Source organism: Colius striatus, chromosome 1, assembly GCF_028858725.1.
Source record: "Colius striatus isolate bColStr4 chromosome 1, bColStr4.1.hap1, whole genome shotgun sequence".
Taxonomy (NCBI): Eukaryota; Metazoa; Chordata; class Aves; order Coliiformes; family Coliidae; genus Colius; species Colius striatus.
Window position 1 is genome coordinate 26,021,428 of NC_084759.1, and position 16,453 is coordinate 26,037,880.

The 16,453-nt window shown below is 35.6% G+C and overlaps 1 protein-coding gene across 1 annotated transcript in view; it reads left to right on the forward strand.

Annotated features, from left to right (window-relative positions):
• The window catches only part of FREM2 (FRAS1 related extracellular matrix 2), a 128,670-nt gene that overhangs the window by 77,163 nt on the left and 35,054 nt on the right, over window positions 1–16,453 (forward strand). Inside the window, exons 5-7 of the mRNA XM_061994040.1 lie at window positions 2,648–2,773; window positions 3,725–3,976; window positions 15,211–15,360. Of these exons, the coding sequence (XP_061850024.1) occupies window positions 2,648–2,773; window positions 3,725–3,976; window positions 15,211–15,360 (528 nt within the window). The remainder of the gene's footprint in view (window positions 1–2,647; window positions 2,774–3,724; window positions 3,977–15,210; window positions 15,361–16,453) is intronic.

Sequence of the window (16,453 nt, forward strand, 5' to 3'; positions counted from 1 at the left end):
AAACTAAAGGACAAATGCTATGAGTAACTGGATAAAAAGTTTACCTTTCCTCAGAATATTTCTGAAGACAGACCTGAGCATTGGGTAGCCCTTTTTAGTCTATCATGTTAAGTGATTCATGAATATGTAACTGAGGTAGCATGCTTTGATGAAATATTTGCTTTTTTGCTATAATATATTGTTTCTAATTTTTTTATTTTCATTAGTTTTGTTTTCATTCGGGGTATAATAGGGTTTTGGTTCAGTGTGTTTGCAAACAGAGTGTGTCTGCACAAGTGACTGACTAGATTAACTCTATCATGAAAATTCATTTGGGAGAGAATGGTACAGGAAGCTCCAAACTGGTTGATCCCAGCAAGTTTAGGTCTTGGAACAGTCTAGTTACATCAATCAGGCTTTAATATCAAGCTGAGAAGCTCAGTAAGGGTAAGGTTCACTAGACTAAATACAGCCCAAGCTGTGTCAAGAATAAATAAAATTATGGTTAAACATAAATAAAGAAACAAGCTGATTTTTTAAAAAATAAACAAAACTAAACAAGTAGGATGTGCTCTGGTTGCTGTGCTTTTCAGCTGCATCCAGACACTTGAACCTCTGGGGCATGATCACACAAAATTTTCTTTAAGGAATCTCTCAAGTATTGGACAACAGATGGTTTTTTACATAGTTTTCCCTAAGTAACATTTAAAGAGGACTGGGCAGGAAAACTCTGTGAACTTTCTTAGTTCTTAGTTACAATTGCAAGTTAAACCAGAAGTTATCTGATATTTAGTCACAGAAAAACTGCTTAACTTGAGAAGCAATATGTATGAGACATAAATATTTCAGTCCTTTCTATGATCAATAATATAGCCCAACTCAAGATAATCATCAGAGTCTTAATGGTAGCTTTTTAAAAAATGTCTTATATTAAGATATTTTTTTTACCGTCACGGAAAATTTTACATAATTATACATAAAGTGAAGTTGCATGGGAGAAAATGAAATGCACAGCTGCAAATCAAAGAATATCTACAAGAAAAATATAGACAGAACTTTGAGAGGAAGGGCTGAGTTTTTTAATAATCTTTTGCAGCACAGAGTACAAGAAGTTCAAATGCTAACTAAATAGGAACCATCAAAAGTTTTGTTCTTCCTTAAGAGAAAAGGATTTTAAATTCATTGCTTTAAGTGGTGTAGTCATAGTACCAAAATAGGGAGCTTATTTGGAAATCTGTACCAGCCTCTTGATGTATGGGACATTAGTTAATGTTTTATTCCAAAAAGAGCTTGCATAAGGATGTGTTTTCTCATACTAGCTGAGATAGTGTAGATCATTCTCCTCTGAGCTTTTACATTATTCATAAGGTCTGTTAAACTTTTATAGTCTCATTTTACTCCTGATTAGATAATTATGAGACAGGAAACAGAACAAATCAGATTTCTGCATTTTTTCTGAATGATAGAGTTTTTGCTTTTGTCAATTTTAAAGGGAAAACTAAAAGGACCAAAATGGGATATTTTTTTTTGTGTTATCTTTTAGTTTACTTTGAAACAAAAAAGGTAGGGATTTGGTGATTTCCACGTTGAATTTTTGACTTGCTGAAGAAGTGAAAGTGTTAAGATCTTATCAAACTTGAATTGCAGCATTTTTAAGGTAGCCTTTTGACTTTCATGCTAGTAGCATTTTCCAGTTGAAGAAATAAAACCTGGAACATGTTTTCAAAGAAGTCACATGACAATTTGCAGAACACTCTTTGCCAAAGTAATTTAAAATAATGAAAATATTTGCTTTGTGCAGTCAGCTGATGCCACTTGATTTGATCTTATACAGAATCATATTCTGTTTGGATTGCAGTTGTACTAACAAAAATGTAAAGGTGCTTTATAATTGTATGCATAACCACCTTTTCTTCTTGAGATTTTGAGAGGAGAAGAACAAAATTGTTCCTGAATCGCAGTAACAACATAAAACTCAGCAAACTGCCTATATGAGTATAAAATAATGAAGTTTTAAATGCATTTTAGGTTTGGAGTTTTTTTCTCTGAAAAACAGATTTAGCATTTTTTTGTCCAATAAATTTTAAACATTGCTCTCCAGATTTCACTGACTGTGTTGGCTAGATATCTTTTGAATAAAACAGGAGTGTAGACATCTAGCCTACTCAATGCAAATATTCAAGTCAGAGTAAGACAGCAAGAGCTCAATCTGGCATCCTCAATGCCAAATGATTTTTGTGGTTATCTTGATGCAGTTAAAGAATGGCCTTGCAGAGCCACTGTCTGTGTGTGAGCTATGCTATCAGTATATCTGTTATTAACAGTTAATAATGAAATACCATGAACACAGTAAAAATATAGACCTTGTGGAAAAACTCTCAAAACACTGTCTAGCATCATAAACCCTAGGTAAGTTAATTAATCACATTAGAGACTGCTTGGAAGAGACTTGTGAATTCAGATGTAATGATCAGATTTTCTTTACATTTCTGAAAGACAAAGAAACTCTACTTCTCATACCTTCCAAGTTTTTCTTACAACTTAGTTCCATTGATGATAAATACAAGATATTTGTTGCACTGAGATTTGCTAAAATACTCCTAGCTATTTTACATGTAAATTCATGGAGCCATGAATCTATATAAACAAATGTGTCTGTTCTTTGTAGAATCAACTGTCTTTATTCCTCAGTCCACATATACTATTGAAGAAGATGTTGGTGAATTATTTATTCCAGTCAGAAGAAGTGGAGATGTGAGCCGGGAACTGATGGTTATCTGCTACACACAACAAGGTAACAGAATCTACTATGGAAAAAGAAAGGCTGAAATGGAAGAGAGACTGAAAAGCAAAAATAATTGTTTATAACTCTAATTACTTTTTCATCTAAATATCATCAATCTCAACTGGACATGTAGACACCTTTGCAATCTTAGAATATTATTAAATACAGCTGAAAAAAATATCCTTTTTTCCCCCTTTTTTAGGAGGTGAAAAGCATCTGTGTTCTTTATTTTTTTAATAGTATTTTTCATTTGGAAATATGATGCTAAATTTTTGGTGAGGTGATATGGAGTTGAACTAATTTGTTTTCATCAAATTCTATCTCTTATAGTTAATTTCTCGTCCACCAGAAATTTCAAGAGATATAATATACTATGGGAGACAACTGGTAATCTTCACAGAATCTCCTTTGTCAGTCTGTGTCTCTTATGATGAGCTACAATATTTCTCCTGACAGAAAAACTGCAAATTAATTTGAGGAGCCAAATGCTTGCAATACATCATATACAGAAGTAGTTTATTCAAGAACGTCAGAAATGTAGCCTGGTCAGATGTTGTAACTCATCACCTAAAAGGAAACAGAAATTAAAAGATAACAAAAATAAAATTTAGCCCTTGTGAGGGGATCATTATAACCATAGTATGTATAATGACTGTTGTAGGCACAAATGTAGCTTGGACCAGCCAGCTTGAATAAAGATGGTAGGGACAAATTAATGCAGCTGGCAAGCTACTTCAGAAACAGGTGCTGCAAGTTAATCAATTGGGCCCTGGGTGATCTCATGGGCAGAAGCAGCATATAAGGAGGTAGCTAGCAAAGGAAGGTGGCTTTGAGTCAACTCTGGTGGTTGTGCTACGTTGCCTATGTAGGTCTCTGCACCTGCATTACCTAGACTCTCTACGTCTTTGAGTGAATATTGCTTGCACCACTACAACAGACTGTTTTCCTCTTGTGCCCCAGGAACAGCATCTGGCACTGCCCCAGCCTCTGTACTTTCTTACTCTGACTACATATCCAGGCCTGAGGATCACACCAGCATCCTACGTTTTGACAAAGATGAACGAGAAAAAATGTGTCGGATTGTCATCATAGATGACTCCTTGTATGAAGAGGCTGAGACCTTTGATGTGTTGCTGAGCATGCCGATGGGTGGAAGAATTGGTGCAGAATTCCCAAGCACTCGAATTACCATTGTACCTGACAAAGATGATGGTAAGAAATCATGTAATAAAGTGATATTCCAGTTCAGGACACCAACTACAAATAGCATCCCACTCAAATGAGCATGTAGAAATTGTGGTTTGATACTTCTTCACAGTGGTTAAAACCTATGCTGCTTCCATCTTGAGATCTGAAATACTATTAGAAAGCTATGTAGGTTTTTAACAATATTTGGCATTGATACTTTATGGTTTGGGAAAATCACATGAGCGATGATTGGGAGAGAGGAGATTCACCTTTCCCTTCTATCACAGTAAGAAGTGTAATCCATAATGTCACCAGGAATAGGCATCCTAGTACATGTGATTCTGAGATTGTTTCCATTGCATTATGCTCCAAGGGGCCATATTAGAGGCCCTGATAGACTTGAAGCCATCTACAACTGCTAAGAAGCAAGCTATATTCCTTCTGATTTGATGCTACATTTAAATTTTGGCATATAAGCGTCCATGTATACTTCCTTTGGTTTTTTGATAAAGCAAATAATCAAAAGACAGTAATGTTACTTTAGAAATGCCTCAGTAAGGAAGTACTGGCAGAATGATGTATTTTTTCAAGTGATATTTTGTTGAAAGAGACTTTTCTGGTGATTAGAGAGAGGCCTGTGATTAAGAAAGATTAGAATCAGCATGGTGTATCACCAACCGCTTTTGAAAAGACATGTAAACATTATTGCTACCTCAAGCCTCTCCTTCAGTGTTTCAAGTATTGCTGTGGCAACTCTCTAGGAGTGGTTACAAAAAGGTTTCCTGGTACAATTGTCCTCATTTATGCTTGGAATTTGGAGGTAGACATCTCAACTGTAAATTCTGTGAAAGGAATACTGATATGCTGTTTTAGTCCTCTCTATGAAGTCATGTAAGATCTAGCGTGACACTGACATCTTTCGTAAAGACTAATGTGAGGAATTATATAGTACAGTACTCTTTGAAATTCTGATGCCAAGATAGACAGTTATTATCAGCACAGTTTTCTTCCTAGTTAAGGATATAAAAGGCAGCTCTTAAAGCCAGGAAGTTACCACCCATCTAATTGCATGGTAAATTATCAGTCTGCCTGAAATTTCTCATGTGTAATCCCGTGACAGAGGTGACTTTGTTTTCTCTATGGAGCATTTGGGTAATCATATAGCATTAGTGAATACAAGAGTTTAAATTAATGGATCATATGTTGAATGCAAGATGAAATAGAAATATATTTGTCTGACTGTGCTGTGATAACAAATGCACGTTTATTTGTGTAGATTTTTACAACAATTTGATTTTTTTTTAATAATTTTGATGAATTCCTTAATAGTTTGTAGATATCAGAGCACAGAATATTGGGAGAGCTGCTCTAAAAAAATAGCTGATAGTCATGGATGAAATTCTGCATAAATAAAGAGAGGATTTTAAGCAGCATTGGTTGTTACGGTTTGCAGTGAGTGCACAAAATGAATTTTAATAAGTTAAAACATTATGTTATGTGAAATAAAAAGCATTTTCTGTAGCTTCTAATATTAAAATTGAACTCATAAAATGCCTAAGATAGAAGGGGATAAAAGCTTTAGCACATATATATTAGTCTGTGAGGCATAGTAATATTATCATACTCAATTCGGTATACTTTAGTCTCTTTACTTCACATCTACTGATATGTTTGTTTAAATTCATCTTCTACTAGACAAAGTTTCTTTGGATGAATGTCACAGTATGTCATTGAGTTGTGATTTCTCCAGGTACTGTGACTGGACTAACATTATCCATTGAGAACTTCTCGTCAAAAGATACAAACAGCAAATGTCAAAGTTTAATCATACTACATGAAGTCTTTCCTATGGATGTTAAGCCAGCACTAGCAACGTTACCTTATCTCCTCTGGCATTCAATACAAGTTAATTAGGAAACATTCACCTTCAGTACCTAACATCAAAGTCTTTTCTTCTTCTTTTATTTCTAGAGAAGGCCCTTAGGGTCTAACTAAAATAGCTGAAATGCTATACAGTCATGACAATAAACAAAAAGTAAAAGAGGTGTGCTCAAGTTTCCAGTGAACCGGAGTATATTCAAGAAATTCCTGGCAACTGAATACATTAATTGGGGATTTTACAGTCATACTGTGCTGCCAAAGCCAAATCTGAAAAAAAAAAAAATCATAGTGTGTAAAACAAGCACAGATATATTTATATATTGTGAAAATGATTTTAAAATTGGTGCTGCTGTTGAAACATTTCTTCATTTGACAGGGACTTTTCCTGATAGGTCATGAAGGTGGAGACATGGAAAAGCAGAAAAGGTTTAAGTTAATTAAGTAAACAGCAAAGTAAGTTGTGGGTGGAAAGTTATATGTGTTACTACAGCTCAAGCACTAAAAAATAAAAACATGGAATCAGAGGTGATAATTACCAACCATGAATCACGGGAAGAAAAGCATTCAGGGGAAAGACCTATGCAAATCATCCACTTTTAGAGTGGCGCTAACCTCACTTGATACTAGCCATCTATGCATTTGGACATCTCATTCAAGCAGGCTATGACAGGATCCTTCTATAGTTAATGAAAAGACAGCAGGAGCCATCCCATCTTAGGAGAAGTATCTAAATTATTGAGATCACCCACTGTGGGTATCTGCTGCATCTGAATACATTGATTTCTGTCAGTAGATATAAATCCTATCCTTAGAAATTTCATTTGCCATTTAGCCCAAAGTCATAAGCACTACTGGGCAAGAAGGAATGATTTTATCTTTTTACTAATTCTGTGTTAAAATAGCTCCTACTCTGAAATGTCATTAAACAACAAAGAGATACATAACTATTCCTGCTTCATAAAATAGCTATAATGTCTAAAGAAATAGCTAAAATAATCTAGCTGAAATGTAGTCATCTAGCTGGCGTGTTTCAATAAGTATTTAAATCTTCAAAATAAACCTCAACCATTTTCCATACAAATGAGAACTTGTGTTACCAAATCTAGCCAGAACTGATGCGCTGAACTGTTTGTCTTCATGCATCTCAATGATTTGGAGTGTGAACAGAAATCCCTGAAAAATTTGAGGTCAGTTGATTGTCTCAGGACATACCTATGCTGCAGGGAGAGCACAGAGTTCAGCATAAAGCTCATTTGGAGGAGGTGCTTTACATACTAGATCAATATTGTGCATCTAGGAAAAGGAAGGTAAGGTTGCTGTTCACTTTTCATTCCTCTTAGAGAGAGGAGTCCTGGAGTTTCATCTAAGACCCCAGTCTTCCATGGAAATGCCTTAATCCCCAGGCACTTAGCAACTAAGAAAGATCTGCTTGTATGTACCCTTATTTTTCCAGCTGAAGCTGTGACTTGGAAAACATTTCACATACATGGAGTCTGTGCTTTGGTTCCAACACTAACAGTGCTGTTCTGTTGTGTGCAACAAGTCTGATATAAAAGGCTTTAGCCCTTGCAATAAGGCTTGCAGTTAAGGCTCTGCTTTCTCACAGTCAAATGTTTTGAATCCCAGGCTGCTGATTTCAACTCTTTTTTACTTACTCTGTACTGTGTTGTTGGCAAAATTTAAACTCTTGATTTGTCATCACATCTGGAAACCAGAAGAGAGGAATGCAGAGCTGAAAGTTTGCAGTTAAGAGGAGAATGTTTGCAATTATTTTGGTTGCTTTAAGTTTTTTGTCATTGACTGTCTTCCCATGTGATTTTAGTTCCATGCTACTGTATTTAGCGTTGCCATGAAAGCACCTACAGCCAGACTGATAAACAGTCATATAGCCTTAGTGGAATTGTTGAAGTCTCTTGCTGTTCACAGCAGGAAGTACATTAAATACATTTGTCCACTTCATTCACGTTAGATGGGCAAGCAGCCATTCAAACTTCTTCTTTGCATTTCTGTGTCAAGGCAGAGAAAGCAAAGGACTCAGGTTTATGTCAGAGGTTTGCTTACCATTTTCTTTATACCGCTCAACAGAACACTCATATCATCCACATGATAAGGGATTTTCCAACTGAGTAAACTGACTGACAATATGATAATGCAGAAAAATGAAGAGAGGCTTTTTATTAGTGCCTGTAGTGACAGAACAAATCTTTTAGGATGAGAGTGGTAACATACTGGAACAGGTTGCCCAGAGAATCTATGAATGCCTACTTACTCGATGTGTTCAAGGTCAGGTTGGATGGGGCTTTGAGCAACCTGGTCTAGTGAAAGATGTCCCTGTCCATGGCAAGGGGATTGTACTAGATATCTTTAAAGATCTCTTCTGACACATACCATTTTGTAATTCTGTGAAAAACTAGTCTCATAAAATGCACAATTTGGATTTATTTTAACCTTTCGAATATTGTTATATCCTTTTTCTCAAGGTCTAATGGCTTTCATTGCATAAGTAACTCACTCATTTTCATCATGCATTTCTTTCCTGAAGCTCCAGGATTTCTGTATTTACTTCTGTATTTACTATTGATTCTCCACAATTTCCTCACCATCTTCCTATCAGCTATCATTACCAAGCAAAAAAAATACTTGTAAGGCTTTTGAATGATAAACAAGTATTTTTTTTAATACTACTTGCCAATGACTGGAAATCTCAGGCCCAGTAGTAAACTAATTAATTAAAAGATGAAGAACATACTTAGAACTGGCTGCATGCTATGTAGCCTGATTTCTGAAATGCTTCTCAGCTTCTTCTACCATTTCAACTTGTAGGAGTCTTCATTTGTTATCTCACATATGAATCACCGATTCTAAGCTCCTTCATGATTGGTCTCTTTGTGAGGTGCCTTCTGTGTGGTATATTTAAACACTGCTACCAAGCCTTCCCATTTATCTGCCTGCCTCGGTTTCATCAGTTCATTGAGAATTTGTTATTGATGCTATTTCCTGGGCCTCTTACATAAAAATAATCTAATTCTCTTTAAAAATAGAACATGTAGAGGGTTCTGAGTTGATTTCATGCTCTGTGGGAGGTCTACCCATTAAGAGAAAGGTATGTGAAAGTCAGATGTTTGCTGCTGGCAATACCATCGCATTTGGGTGTGTCCCCGAATTCCAAAGAGTTTGTTTCTTCAGCATTTAATCTGGATATTTTTATTTACATTGGTAAACGAGACAATTATCTGGATTATGAAAGAGTTTGGGCAAGTGATTGGAGCTTGATGTGTTTGTAGCAGGAAAAACCTTTTGGTCCAGACCTCAGACTGTGAACACAGGAGAAGCTCCTCTGACACCTGTGATAGTTCTAGTGATATCAGGGTCTGTAGGTTATATCCTGAGGGTGCATGCAAGGATCATAATAACACTACTTATAAATATTTTCACATATATGTTAGTTTGAATATATATATATATAAAAATTTGGAATTTTGGAAAGGTAACAATGTGTCTCAGCAAACCAACAAAAGGAAATTAAGGTGACTTACAATAGTCAACCTCACAGGTCAGCCTTTCTCCTGAAATGACAGTTATAGCTGGAAACAACTTCAGACTGCTCATTACTGTCTCACAGCTAATAGTTAACTGATCATTGAAAAATTCATCTTAGTTTAAAGGCACAGATCTATAATGAGTTGAGCTACAGCATGTCTTCGTACACTCATCCCTTTACTCTCCATGGTTTAGGCATACTCTGTAGCTTACCTAGTTATTACTGAACCGTTATGAATTGCAACCTGACATTAAGCAAAATCAGAATTAGCTCGGTTTTTCTGCTGCAAAGTAGAATGCAGGCTGTCCTTGGAGCAGGGTTGGGACTGACAAGAAGGAAAGAAGAGTAGGTGACTAGAGATGAAGCATCACTGTAGCCATCTTACTGCCATCCTCAATCCTGCAGTTAGTACAGTCTTGCTAGTTAGGTCTACTTGCTTTACTGTGCTACGTTGGTTACATTCAAGTTTTATTTGTTCATGTATCAGAGAGGTTAGATTACAGGCCTGCTAGGCAGGTGCTGCTTGTGATGGTACGGTGTGTAGAGAAACTGGCTGCAGTTCAACATAAAGGGTGATTTAAAATGTAAAGGTCTATTCTGAATTTATGTGTCATTAATTAAAAGTGAATCATGTATAATGTTTTTCATAGTAGTTATTGATCTTGATTCACATTGTGCTACTCTGCTGAAATTACAGGGTTAAGTTGCATAAAATGAGAATAAGTCAGCAATGTATGGCATTGCCTTTGCAGATTAAAAAAAAAGTGGTTTTTTTTCTTACAAAATAGAACTAGGTTTGGTGAAGGTTTAATTAATTTAAGTCTGTCCTTTTACATGTTATAATGTTTGCAGTATCCTCTAAAAAAATCATTGTACATTACTAGACAGAAATGAGCTCTTGAGACAAATAGAAATGCAGACATTATTTGCTTGAAATAATATGTGTGGCAACTTGGCTGCAACTAGTAATTTTAATTCAGAGGTGAATTTACTTTTCAGTTGCAAAAGTTATGACAACAGTGCTAAGATGAAAGCTGTTAAAATTACAACATATGAATTTGAAAAGTAATCTGTTTTGACCACATCAAATAAAAAGCTATTGGCATTTGCACAATAGATACGTGCTCCAGAACTGAGCTCTGACTGTAATCTTGACCCCTGCTTCTACAGCATTCAGCAAAAATAAATGACTTGGCAAATTAAATTCATTGTGCTAAATCCAAGCTCAGTTGCTTGCATAGCTTCAAATATGTGTAAATATCTGTCAAATGGTGCTACCTACTTTTAGATGTTAAAGTTATCTTTTATAATGTCATAATATAAACTTTTTGTAATGGACAGTTTTTCTGAGCTTTTCTTTTGCTCCCATTAACATGCGTATATGATATTGCAGAAGATGACCTTTACTGCTTTTAAACAGTAAATGCCCATTCCCGCACAAATTTAATGGAACTCTTGTTCTTAACTGGTCTACCTACAATTCACTCCACATTTGGAGGAGTGGAGTTTCTTGTGTTGTAGCCTCAGCAGCTCACTCAATATAATGCCTTGCCACAATATTGAAATGCAAGTAATCATTGTGTAGGGACATACACATTGCCTGAGTATGAGACAGATCAGGTCCAGAAGAAATCTGGACATGTTTGTCTGTTATTTTGCCTAAGCTAATTAGCTGTATCAACCATCAGGAATGATTACTTTGGACTCAGCATTGTGCTAGTATGTCAAGGCTGTTCTGGAACAGGCTAATGGGCTTACAAAGCACTGTTATGCACCTCCTCTGTTGCCAAAACTAGCTCTGGCAACTCATAATGTTCACATTGTAGCCTTGTTTGTAGTCTGCATGGCAAGAAGAAGGCAAAAGCTTTTAGGAATAAATAACACCGCTAGAAAAGATCAACCATGCATTCAGTTATAATCACTGCTCTAATACCTACATATGTCAGAGTGGCATTATTCCTATTATTTTTCTATTATTTCCTATAATTTCTCTCCTCCTGAGCATTCATTATAGACATGTATGTGTGTGTATACACACACATATGTATATGTACCTATATGTAGATATGTTCATTCTATATGTGTGTGTATATATGTATATTATATACATGTGTATGTATATGCACATATAGATACATCGCTCACTGGAACCATATATCACTGAAAATCAATTTAATGTTAAGGTTTATCAAGATGTCATCACAGAAGTGTTTGTTCTTTTTTATTTGGCCTAACTATACCGCTTTAAGTATTATTTGCACTGGCAGACCAAACTGATTGTGGAACTTTATATGTCTTACAAGCAACCTACTCTTTTGCCATGTCCCCCTCAAGCAGATTGTAAGGATATAATTTTAAAAACCAAAGCCTCCTTGGAAATAAAAGTTTTTGTGCCATGGCATTGATTTTCTGATGTACGTTCAAAGATAGACCTATTCCTAAGAGCGTGAGAAGTGTGTTTGTTTTCCTGCTTGATGATTGACTAGTGCTGTAGTTGATATACACTCCTGACTGTTTAAGTACAAAGGCAAGACAAAGATTTCATTTCTGTGCCAAGAAACCTGGGACTAAAGCTCCTAACCTTTCTCCTCTGATTATTGTAACTTAATGCCAACAAAATCTCTGGGTCTGAACAAAAAAAAACCTTCCTCTTATTTCTGTAAGAGGAACCATTAAATTTGCAGTGGTCTCTCTTCAGAGTGATTACTAGATTAAAGATCTGCTGTAAGTGAGCCCGCAGTCATTGAGCGAAGTGTTTTCCTGCCATGACCTGAGAAAGACAAAGCTTTCCCTGTTAGTAGGTTGGCTTTGCTACTTCCCCCGGGGAGCTACTAACACAACTTACAGGAAATGAACTTACAAAACATTTGTAAGGATTTGTTTCCTAGGATGGGTAACCATGCAGAATGTCTTTCATTGACGATACATGCCTCGGAAAGTGTGAAAAACTCCCTCAGGAATATAAGGTGAACTAACTGAGAGTTTAGGCATTTTTATGTTAGGCTGTGATTGTAGGAATAGTGTGTGAGGATTCTTCTTCAGCAGCAGTAAAGCAAGCATTAGGATAACAGTACAAGAAGAACCACCGTTTTCTTTTATATCTGCCATCTAGTTTAGGGTAGATCGCCCAAGTTCCACGTGTACTTAATGAGTAGAAGGGAATGCTTCCACATCTCCTCAGATTTTTCTCACTGCAGTGACTGAGCCATTCCATCTTTCCTTCTGTGTGCTCGTTATGCTGGGAAATGAATTAGAATGGCCTATCTTCATCAATGCAAAGTGAGAGCATGCAGGCTGTGAATATAAGTACCTCTCACATAAGTGCTTAAAATGAGGTACAGCTGAGTCCAGTTCAAATTCCGGAGCTACCAGGACATCAATAGAAAGCACAGAATTATAAGAACAAGATTAGACTTGGGAAAGTGTACTAAACTTTAAGAAAACCTACTTAAGAAATTACAGATATTAGATTTGAAAATATTTTTAACTGCCTTTATCTAGCTGTTGTCACATTCATAACTATTTGGTCTTAGTAGGTATTCTGTATATTTAACCTGTAGAGGCTGGATGAGTCTTTGTCCATCTTGAGAATTTTACAAGATCACTTTATGTCTGAAATGATACATTTCTTTGCAGATCTAAAATCAGATTCTGCAGTATCCTCATAAATAGAGTTTTCATCAAAATTAATAGTTACACAAAAGGTCCAGAGAGTGAATGCTATTAACCTGTTATAAATGGTCCAGATAAGAGATTCACGGTCCCAAAAGTAAATGCAAATACTGACAACCCAGTCTGTGTAGACAAATAATGTAAGACTGATACGTGTCTGTGCACAGACACACACTGATTTAAATATATATATAATGTTGAATAAAAAGTTTTAATTGCGACTGTAAGCCTTTTTATCTATCAGTTAGACATTTGCCAAGTTTGTCTTTCATCCTCCAAAGGCTGATGACCTTGATAATGCTCAAGCAGGTCTATGAATCGGCACTGTATTTTAGTAAATGCATTCAGTTCTGTCAAGTCGTTACAACTCTTGATTTTAGGTTTAGCAGATAACTAGAGAGTCAGCTGCATTTATTTCACTGATATGGAATATTAAGGGAATTTCTTTGTTTTTTAATAAAACAGTTTTGAAACACAGGAATAATCTTGAAAGCTAAAGAGAAAATTATTTTCTCCAGAACTTCCCATTTCACTCTTTTAATTCTAAAATACTTATTAACTGATGACTTTTCAGGTAAGGCTTTGGCTTAGTAGTTACTTAACTATATTACTTACTATTAATTTTAATTGAATTCCTATTTTACATTGTTCAGTTTTCCATTAAAAAAAATAAACAATCTGCCACAGAGGAGGTTTTTGCCATACACTGTGTAGTCAGTCAGATTGTCCTCAAGTACTTCAGAAAAGCAAGCATTTTGTCTGTTTGTGTATCCTACAAGTCTCTCCAAAACCTTCAAAAGTATAGTTTTACAACATTTGGCTTTGTTGAATTCAGTTGTAGTCTGAAGCAGATTCTTCATTTCCAAAATATTTGTTCCATTGTAATAGAAGTCAAAGGTTTTGTAACAGACATAGAATCTTAAGAAAATTTGACTGAATCATGGAAATGGTGTGCCAAACTTCCACTTGCCGTTGGAAAGGATTTATGTCTCCTTCTCAGCGTATGTTGTACCTTCTCTGTGTGACAGGCATAGCTCTACGGAACCATAAGCTTTCCTGGTAATTTCCTTCAATTTTTTATCCTTTTTTTCTATGCATGATGAAGGAGAAGTATTCATAGTGCCACTGATAGAGCACTGATTACTTGCAATGATTTATGTCAACTTAATTTGAGGTGGCCATAAGCTGTATGATATGTTTATGATATTGTAACCTGGTTATTTAGTGATCATAATAAATTCTCACTAGGCAACATAAGAAAATTGTAATGAAGTACAAAAAAGTCCTGTGTAGGTCTTCAAATTACATGCCAACCATTGGGGAGAGTAGGTATGATTCCTGCTGAACAGTGGGGAAACTGAGACACTGGTGTATGTGCTTACTCTTACATGTTTGAAATGGGAATGGAAGGGATAGAAAAGGATAGCTGATATACATACAGGATATGTATTTTAAGCCTATATACTTTGTGAAACTGCTGTGAGTTTAAAAAATAAAAAAGAGGAAAAAAATTACAATAAACCGTTAAGTCTGTTAAGTGGGGTAACAGTTAACCTCCTTTGCTTTTTACTCTTCTCTTTTATAAACCATGGAACTTTAAGATAAAAGACTATTCACATTTCAGTTTATGTGAACAAAGATTGATTTTTCTTTTTAAATGTTAGATATAGAGGAACTAAAATTAAGTATTTGCCCATTTGGTTAGCTGGAAAACATTTCCAAGACCAGCTCCAGTTATATGTCACGTTCCAGTCCAGTTTTAGCAACAGGAATCCATGAGAGCATTTCAGTTATGGTTTCGTTATCTATATTCACCTTTGTCTATTTGCACCAGTGAAAAATGCAAAGAATCTTCTGGCTTGTGCACAGCATGTGGCTTAAATAAGTTTATAGAGATAATGCATTTGGTTTTGCACAGATTCATACCTGCTGACACACAAAGTTGAAAATGTAGGAGGAAAGAACACAATGCTGATATAAAAATGGCTGTCATAAAATAGGCCAAAAAAACCTAGAAAAACATCTAAACCTTATAAAAAAAGCTTTCTTTCACTTACTGAGGAGAACAAAGTGCTGTTCATTGTCTGATGTGGATTTCATGCTCAATTGTTACCTTCAGCCTAAGGTAAAGAAAGATTTGTGGACATTATTTCTCTTTCACCAGAACCAGCATTCTACTTCGGAAATGATGAATATTATGTTGATGAGAGTGCTGGCTACATTGAGGTACGTGTCTGGAGGACTGGAACTGATCTCTCTAAAGCTGCCTCTGTTACAGTGAGGTCTCGCAAGTCTGAACCAGTAACTGCAGAAGGTGGGTTATTGTTTTGATTCTAGTTTTATAATCTATCTCAACAACAAATGCTACTACATTCAGTTCATACAGATTCTATTCTATAGGTCTATTGATATATTTAACTATATAAGATTTGTGTGTTTCTTCATTTAGCAGATCTTTCTTCTAATTGCATAGTTATAGAATTCCTCTCAAAGCAACAAATGTAGGAGCAACTGTGAAGTAAAGCACCAAGAAAAATGCCTTCAAATTTTCATATCAAACACTGTCCTGCAAAGACAGTTGATTACTGTCTCAATACCATACTCTGGGCACAGAGTTATTAGTGCAGTTTACTCCTCTTATTTTTACTGTAGGCATTGAGAAACTATTATCCAGTATCTGGATCAGCTAAAGGATTGAGTTCACTGATGCTTTGCCAGGGAATTTGCAGAGTCAAGTGATAGTGTACTCTATTTTTTTTTTTTTTTTTGCATAAACCATAATGTTTCAAACTAAGACATTCATGTAGAGACAGCATAAAAGTTATCTTCCTTATATGCCTGAGTATAACTAGACAGTAGAGTTTATCTTCTCAATTTTCAGTGAGGCAAAATTGTGTAACACTTTACCATTATTTCAGGAACATTTCAATGTCATATATATGTATCATGCATGACATATGATAAAAGTCATATTTCTCATGGAAAACAAAATTCTTAAGTCTGAAAAAAGCACATTAGTACTTTGTTTCTGAACTTGCTTTACATTTTCTGGTGTGTTTATCTCATCCTGAGTATTTCTTTCTGGGAAAATAAAATCTTTATGGTAAGAATCTACATTCATTCATTCGTGCACACCTTTAATGTTTTGGTTTTGAGATAGTGTCTTGTTTTAGTCAGTGTCTTGGGTTGTTTGTGTTCTTCTCATTGACTTGTTATGGATTGGCTTACTTTCCTTAAAACAAAACAAAACATCAAAGCAAGCCAAACCCAGATCAGTCTGTCTTTAATGTTAGGATGCCAGACCTCATCTGACATGGTATGAGCAGAATTTTGTTCTTTTGGTTTCCATTCATTCTGTTTTACTCCTCTGAACAGCAGTTCTTCCTTACAGTCAGCTCACTGTCATT